The following is a 9,147-nucleotide window of genomic DNA, read 5'->3' on the forward strand; positions in this document are numbered from 1 at the left end:
CCGATGCCAGATAGGTAACTGGATTAGGAGTCATCGACTCTAACCCCTCGAGCACGGAGGCGGTATAAATGTGGTTTAAAGACAAAGAATAAGAGACATCTGTAATGTTAAAAGCAAATATAATATACCAACGATTACTACGTACGAATAAGTTCTATATCGGTATCGTAAAACTTTCATTATCAAAGATCTTGAAGACGGCTAACAAATGCTTCAAATATTCACAAAGAAAGGACAAGGCAAAGGGTGCAAAATTCCTTGCACCTATCAAATTTCACTTATAGGTAAGAGAGGTAAAAAGGGTTGAACTAAAAAACTCTGTTTGAATCCAGGGTTTATATACATTAAATCAGATGATCTTATCTACTCTCACATTTGGTAAAAGATGAAAAAATGTTCAAATTTGATGAGACAGTATTAAACATTATAGATTAGGTAGAATAAGGTAATTGTAACATTTGTTAACGTGTATACTTCCAGAATGTCAATTAAGCCACTGACAGGACTACATTTATAAACGTTCATGTTAAGACTTGGGATTGAAAAGAGGTTCTTAATACTAATTACATCTAATTTAAAACTTGTTTATCAATATGTTTTTACTTCATTGAGGCTTGAACATGGGACTTTCTTAAATTCCTGTGTAAATTGTTTAGAAATATGTTTTATGATTGAGAAAGATGTCCTATTTGTGTTTAAATGATAAAAGTGACTGATTTTGAGTTGAAAGGGGCAGAGCAAAGGGCAAGCAATTTTCTGTTCCACTAACGATAAAATTAATTCACCTCTGGTGAATTAATTTTCTTGTTAAATCTTTGTTTAATCTTATCTTTTAACAAAAGATAACGCTATTTTTTCTGAACAGCTGATTTTTTTTACTAAAGATATCTTACCAAAAAGAATAAGAACACTTTGTTGATTTAACACAACTTTAACGTTAACAATGTTTGAACAACAGGATTGCTTAACAACAAAATTTAACGCATAAATAATATAACATTTTTTTGTTAATTTAACAATGATTTCATTGTTAAATAACAAAAGTTTTGAACAACTGGGCCATTGTCTTAACATAAAATGTGAAATATAGAACTATATAACGTTACCATTATAAATAATAAGTTTATTAACAATATTTTGTTGAACATACAAATCACAAATAATGATTTATTCGTACAGAAAAAAAAGTGTGAAATGCAAATAAACAAGATGTTAGACAATAAATTACTCTTATAATTATTGCTTAAAGGTCTCTTGCATTTCTAAACATCATATTTTTGCCTTTATATTATAATAAAAGACGAGCTTATGCAAAAATAATAGTCATGAATTAAATTTAGAATCTTTGAATATTGTATACATAGCTTGCTTGTTTAACCGGTATTTAATGGGAATGAAATGTTTGAGTTAGAGTATGAACTTAAACTTATTGTATTAATTAACACTTTTTACAAAAACTATGGACAAAAAACGAATTAATTATGTAAATGTATGGTAACATTTAGACGAAAAGCTGGGAGGAAGTTTAAAACTTCACAATCAATGATAAAAGGTTAATCAATGACAGTTCGGGTGATACTATGACCGATTCATTTATAAATTAAAAGTATGTGCAACAGTTAATGTACAAAAGTTCTATTCAATTTAACTGAAAAGAAAATGATTCTGTTATCTTCTTTTAATCTTTATGCACCGGTATTCAATTTATTTGAAAATATCTCATTGATTCCTGCTTTCCACATTTGATGTAAACATATATGCAATTTTTTATTGTCTCGGTGCGTGTTAAACATTATTATACTAAAACATGAACACTTTCCGCTTAACAAAACTATCAACTATAGCACTTTAACATTTTAAAGTAAAGTGTTTTTATTGTAGATCTCAGCAAACACTAAAATAATAAATTTCACTACAATAAAACAGCATTCATATTATGTATATCCAGCATATTACGCTAAGCATTGTACATTTTTTTTTTTGCAAAAGAGTACGTCCTTAGCCCCAAGGGAATGATCAAGGCCCTAACTTGATAAGTTGACTACTCCCAAAGAAATGTAACAACAAAGGTAGTAGCGTAACATATATAATCGGAGAATCTGGTGTTCATCTATTTGAACACTCTCTCTATTTTCACTGTGTTGCTATATATGACATGTAACACACGGCAAGCAAAACTGTCACAAGAAAAAACACCCAAAAACAAGTAAAGTCTAATGCCGAAACGAATTCGGGCCAAGCAGTATCTTCTTCAACATCACTATCATCATCATTTTCCGGTTTAACTTTATTTGCTTTATTTTGAGATGTGTCCGTCCCATCCTTTATGCACAACATATTATGTTGTGAATTAAGAATCCATTTTGTAAATGAGATAGTACATTGTGGCAATGGTTTATTATTAGTCTTCAGCTCAATCATCCTAATTTCCAACACAGAAATAATAACAGTTAGGTTACTAAGGCCCGTCATAATCAGGAGGTAGACTGCAAACAGCGAAATTGTATCTGAACTGTCCGGCATTTTTTGAAAAGTAACTATCACGTAAATCACAAATGACAGGAACACCGTTATCGCAAATCCAGACTTTTCTCCAGCTGATACTGGTAAAGCGAATGTAAGTGCATTTAATAACGAGAGCAATATAACAGGAACTGTTACATAGAACACAACAAAGGCATGGTTCCGTTTAAGAGTCAGTGTAAACACGGCTGTAAGTTGACCGTTTATCGTTTCATTTCTTTGAGAAATTCCCTCCAGTTTCCATTCTGAGTTCTCTACGAAATTTTCATGTCTTTGCATGCCGGAGGTGCCAATAATAGTTTGCACCTGGGCTGTTGTGGAGGACCATGTACTAAACTGAAAAAGTATCGACACATAATTAATTAAAACATTCAGCTGTTATCTGTTGAATATTATTCAATAAAATCATTCTCATAAATGTTTTATGTTCTTCTCTTTCACAAAAGTAAAATCCAATTACTTTAATGTTCTTTATTTTCATTATATTAAACCTTCAGAACAAACTCTAGAGCAAATAATGTACAAACCATGAGATCGCAATTTTGAGTATCATATGGATAATTTGTCATGTCGGCCTGACACGTGCTTTCAAGAATCTGGTAAGGCTTCCACGTGCAGAGTCCCGTATTTTCTACCACGATAAACATGAATTTGCTTCCCATGGAGCTGAGCGAGGTAAAACTGTTTAATAAAGCAATATCTGGTTTCCACAGGTCGTTCTGCAATATAAGATAAAATAACGTATGGGTTCACAAAATCATTGACATTCCTTAATTTATTTTCTAGTATATTATATTCTTGTTCTTGCGTTGTTTGTGCCGTGTGGAGGGTGTAAAAAGTCGCCCCGTACATTCAATCAGAGATGTTATATTTTCGATCCTTAAAGATCGTTCAGCACGACATTATTGTTGTGCTTGTGGTAATTTAGTTCTTTCTATTCGACTATTTTCTTGTTGGGTGCATCCAGTATTCCTCACTTGAATACTATCGAATGACTGTTAGGATATATGGCCTGCTTTTTAAATTTGTCTTTTGACTTCTTATCTGTGATATGCAGGCTTCATAACCTCTAATCCCCTTTTAAAATTCCATTTTATTTAGTTCCACCTATTGTTTTCTCGTTAAGGGCACACACATTTTTTTTATTTGGGGGACCATATGCCGCTTTTCATTGAATAGCACTTACGTGTCACATTGAAGGTTCCATGATTACCGCCATATGAACACATTTCCGGATGTTTCAAAATTGTACCAGTTCATTATAAATGTTGAATTCTGTTTCAGCCGATGCTAGGGGGTGTTGACGGTAGTTTGCACTTGACAGAACCGTCTATGAATTCTGCCGTGTTGGGCTTTCTTTGGGGATTCTTATTTTCTCTATTTTATTATATTGCTTGAATCGATAAAAATTGTGTTATCTGGTACATTTTGCAAATGCGTTTTATCATACCCATTTTTTAATTGAACTTAAAACTGTGATATGTGATTTTAGCTTATTTAATAAACAGTCGCGAACTTCAATGATCTTTTAACAGTGTTTAGGACAGAGCTGAAAAGTTAACCTTTTAGATTGTGTTTGGAATATAAGAAGCAAGCATGCATAACGATACACAGTGAAGAAGCAATAAAAGTGTCAGTCAAAATAACTTGTCATTGATTATCGACCATGCCTAATGATTATATAATTAGTCATATTTCTGACTGACTTGGGAATAGAAAATGTACTAGTTGCTTTAATAAGGAACACTCTAAAAACATAACATCTTTGTTTTGTTATCTGACATAACATTGCTAAAGTATAATATGAGGGCATATTTTATTTAGTGGCAACGGTAGCGCGTTTTTATAAGTAAGTCATACCTGTGAAAAAATTAATGGTAAAGTCCTTAAAAATTTCCGTATGGAATCCATTCCCCCCCCCCCCCCCCCTTAAAAAAATTTGCACTGTTATTTGGGTACACTGTTTATACACTGGTAGAGAGCGCTTCTGGTGGACTACGGTTTTCGAACCAGCGACCGCTAATGCAATATTTGATGTATGGATTTAACAAAAATTCACGAAGAGAGGTCAGGACTGTAATTTTGATGTAGCAGAACTTCAATTATCTGTTCCTCTTAAAAGCCTGAACCAAGGCTAATCGTTGTGCAGGTACATTATCATGGAGTAATTTGATCCTGCGCACACCGGACCTTGGGATTTTTGTAATGTAGTGAATAACTACAGCTGTGAGAACATTGTCACGGTGTGACCCTACCCCTCTCAGGCACAGCAACACGGGCCATTTTTCCATCACTGTCAAAAAATAGAGCGTACATAACTCTTTTAACGCTCCTGCTACGTCGAGCAACAACTGGGCATTCGCTGTTTTCACCTACCCATATTTGTTACTGAGTTAATTGTCAGGCTAAAAAGAATAAAGCCAATTTCATTCCCTGTGACAATTTCTCTCCGGCCTCTAGGGTCTCCATCTTTAAACCTAGTCAATGAGCCCGAGGCCTTTTGAATCCGCCCCCTTTTCTTGTCAGAAGTTATCAAATGCGGGATCCAATAGGTGCACACTTTCCTTAACATATATTTTCTTTCAAGATGGAAAACACATATGACACATTAAGGCCCAATATATCACTTATCTCCTCCATATATATATCTTGCATCTTTATCTACTATGGCTTTGACAGTGCTAATATCTTTTTTTCTGAGGCCCCCGAGGGAGGAGAACATCATTATCGCTAGTTCTACCTGCCTTAAACAGCGGAACATACCTGGCAATAGACGTTATCCGGAACTCGGCAAATGTGGGTTTTTCCCAGCTAATCTCTAGGTTTACCGTTATAGCCTCACATTGCACTACCCGTCACAATAGATAAGTCAACTTGTTTCGTTTATTTTCGAAGCTGTTTTTGTTTGTTTATACCTACGGATTAGCTGGGAAAAACCTAAATATTCTTAATTTCGGAGTAAGTCTAATGTACGATATGGAAAGGCGGCAGTTTCTCCATAAACTAAATCTAGATCTGTTTTTGTTTTTGTTTTGTTTGTTTTTTTTTTCTGACGCGCAATTACACAGTAATCCACGAATTTTGCAATAAGGTCCTTGCTGCTCACTTAAATCACAATGCGACTCAGTCATGTTTACAACCAGTATACAATCAAAGCACTGAATGTACTGATGGGGAGGCTATGAGAGAATGTTTCAGACTTATAGTGTCTTTTCTTTTTGCTTAAAATATGCTACCAAAATAAAAAGATATGCACATTGCGCTATTTATCCTTACTGTTGTGTTCAACCATTCATATAAATGGTTAATGTGGTTGACTATTCATTTTGTTAATATTCCAGAACATTTCATTGAGGTCTACATTCGGACTGTTAATCATACAAATTTTGAAAAACCTAAACTGTCAATAATAAATGACATACCAGCAAGTATGACGACTGTTCATTATCAGATAACAATAACATTTTACAACTGACGGTTCCTTATCAAAATCACAGGAACTTGAAATTCTATCAAATAACCAATATTAATTATAATATCCAAATATACCCCCTATATACTATAAAAAAACACAAACACAGGAACTTGAAATTCTATCAAATAACCAATATTAATTATAATATCCAAATATACCCCCTATATACTATAAAAAATTTATAGTATATAGGGGGTATATTTGGATATTATAATTAATATTGATTATTTGATAGAATTTCAAGTTCCTGTGTCAAAATATTCTAGGACTGTTCATCATAAATACTTTATGTCATTTTAATATTATTGAATGATAATAACAACTGCAAGTGATGCAACATTTTTATTGAACATAAAAATTATACACGTTTAGATGTACCATAATTGAGATCAATAAGATACTGTCTTGTGATGATTATTAATATTCATGCTCTACGGACAGAAGGTTGTCTTCTCCAGAAGCAAATCTCGAATAAAATCACGTTTCAGAAAATTATTCCCATTTCATTACTGACGGCGTCGGATAATATTAAAGCTAAATATTTCTTGAAAAAATACATATCTGCAAAGCTTATTCAAAACTGAATCAACCTAAGTGAAAATTGATCAGGAAGTTATATCTTCTTTTTTTACCGCCAACACTCAACCAACTAATGGTAGTTAATCGATAGCTTGTGTATTTTTAAACCTCACTAGCTTGAAATATATACTGCGGAAAATCTGTTGTTAACAGGGTGTGCGGTTATTACGTAGGGTTTTCCCTGTCGACCATTTCCTGCAAATAGATGAGAACACCGAAGCCGTCAGTGCTATGAATGATGTTATAAATGGCGTGTTTTGGAAGTTTTTGTTGAAACTTCTCCAATTTCCTCCAGAGGCGTGCACGTCGCGGAGAAGGCACACGGAAGGACATAGTCAAGTCATCATAAGTACCAGAGGTGATTGGTTGACCTGTCGTGACTTACTCTGGAGGTTTGGCGCTAATAGATGCCGTTTTTGTTGTCGTCAGTCAGAAAGTTGATGCCTTGATGGTATTGTCGTCTCCTTTACCACCAAAGAACGAAGAATGGGCTTCCAGGAAGAATCTGCTTGAAAAAGACGTCCCAGATGCTATAATCTCGGACATATGGTTATTCCGGCGCCGAGTATAAATAAACTTAAAACACACTCACTTTTGTTGAAAACAAAACAAAAAAAAAACAACAACACATTGTCTGTAGTAATTTTTCAAGTGTTGTAAAATTAATAAGAAATTCCTCTTATGCCGCCGATTATTTTTAGAACACAAACATAAAAGTTTTTTTTTTTATTTTTCAAATAAACATTAATCACTTCAGCGCGCGCAAATATCGTTTTCAAATTAAAGTTTCGTAAGATATGTTAATGACTTCCCGATGCTCGACTGTAAGTAATTTGTATATGTATGCGTTTTTTTTTGTTTTTGTTTTTTAATTAAAGCTTCTTATTCTTTAATATTTTTTATGTATCTCATAATCTGTATTGAAAATTTGAATTTTATTACACATGGACTATCAAATTATGATGTATGCCCTAGAATTGAATAAACTTTCTAATTACACAATACGGGGTCATACTGATCTTTGCGTCTTTCTCTGAAATAATTATTTCTTTGTTAAAACATATTTGACCACATATTTCTGTCAATTAACTGTTCACTTTACTTCCGATTTTTGTTGTACGGAAACACATGTTTCTATTTGTGTTTTCTAATCAATTCGAATCTATAATCAGTTTAATGGGATCACCACCGGGTAAACGACTACTAGGTACTTTGGTCATGTTTTATACCCCAAATATTTGAATGTTTCTATTGGGATTAAAATGAGCATAGTTAAGTAAACAACTGGTTGTATAAATCCCTGACCTGTCTAATTCTAATTATGAGATCAGTGAATATATAAGACTTTCACTACAAAATATTCCTAAACAAAAGAGCACATGTTTAAATTTATTCCTATACAAATAAAAGATCAGAGTAGGGATCTGTCAATTGCCAAATATACTTTTATGTTAAAAGTTTGATTAATGAATTATGTAAGATGAAAATATAAGTATTGCTTTTTTATTTTGCTAATGTAAAATGTAATATTGTGCTGGAATTTTGTCGGAAGGTCCTTATAGGGGTTTTGTAGTTAAATAGTTTTTTTTCGGCGATAATGGTTCAAGAATATAATGTTTCAAACTATATGCTCATCACCATCAGTGAATTTTTAGTTAAATGTATGCAAAATATTTACTAACAGCTATATGATATAGCGGTTTATGACCGTTTTCCACGTACAGCCTCCTGGGGTGTACTAATAAGTTAGTTTTCCTTAGTTATCACGCAAGCATGATCCATGTCTCTGATGTAAGCGACAGTTTACAATTATTTGTCTTTAAAAAATATTAAGGACTTTTAATGGTTTATAACAACAAAAGAACATGCATGATATTGAGAATACGGCATTGTATATACACCGGTCTCAAATATCGTCAGTAAGACCGGTGTACACAATGGAGAATACGGTGTTGGAACGTTCTAGTTAATGACCCGTCATAAACAGTTGGTCGCTGCGTAGTAATTGGAAAATTGTTATCAAGAATAATAAAGAATATTTGCCACTAAATTAAAGCATTTACTTACAAATTTTCATTTATGCTTTTTGTTAAAAAAATATTGATAAAGTTATTATTTTGAAGGGTTTTCATACCAGAACTATTTATTACAGACGTACGTTTGCCTAAACCTGATTACCGCGGCAGTATGACGTCACGGAGTAGTGATTTAAACAAAAATCAAGAATTTTTCAGAGAATTATTATCTTTACAAATTGCAGATATGAAATTAAAGAATGAAAATATTTTCATATTGTAAATGTCTGTGATGAGTGATGAGTCAGCTTAGAAAAGATCAAGGTACTATTTTTTGACCTGATTACCGCGGCAGTGACCTGATTACCGCGGCAGTAAGATTTGACGAACAGTTATTAACATTGGGTCGGCATAGCCTCCCCAAAAACGCATGTATGTTAATGACCTACTTAAATTCATTACACGTGCAAATCGTGTGGACATAGACTTTTGGTTAGAAAAATCAATAATCTTTCCAATGTCCCATGAAAATCATTTTAGATTAAGCTGTTGCCA

The 9,147-nt window shown here is 33.2% G+C and overlaps 1 protein-coding gene across 1 annotated transcript; it reads right to left on the bottom strand.

Annotated features, from left to right (window-relative positions):
* Positions 1 to 1,282: 1,282 nt before the first annotated feature.
* LOC132737492 (neuronal acetylcholine receptor subunit beta-3-like) lies at positions 1,283 to 3,239 on the bottom strand. Its single transcript, XM_060724783.1, has 2 exons — positions 3,051 to 3,239; positions 1,283 to 2,859 (listed from the first exon to the last, which is right to left on the bottom strand). The coding sequence occupies exons 1-2, from the start codon at positions 3,183 to 3,185 to the stop codon at positions 2,134 to 2,136; spliced, it is 861 nt and encodes a 286-aa protein (XP_060580766.1). The 5' UTR covers positions 3,186 to 3,239; the 3' UTR covers positions 1,283 to 2,133.
* Positions 3,240 to 9,147: the final 5,908 nt, after the last annotated feature.

The sequence above is a fragment of the Ruditapes philippinarum genome, unplaced genomic scaffold (genome assembly GCF_026571515.1).
Source record: "Ruditapes philippinarum isolate M1 unplaced genomic scaffold, ASM2657151v2 ctg765_1_1_1_1, whole genome shotgun sequence".
Classification (NCBI taxonomy): domain Eukaryota; kingdom Metazoa; phylum Mollusca; class Bivalvia; order Venerida; family Veneridae; genus Ruditapes; species Ruditapes philippinarum.

Excerpts from the sequence above, each read along its gene's own strand:
- LOC132737492 (XM_060724783.1), bottom strand. The coding sequence starts at position 3,185 with ATGGGAAGCAAATTCATGTTTATCGTGGTAGAAAATACGGGACTCTGC. Across the intron at positions 2,860-3,050 it reads CTCAAAATTGCGATCTCATG|TTTAGTACATGGTCCTCCAC; the intron begins GTTTGTACATTA and ends ATACTTTTTCAG.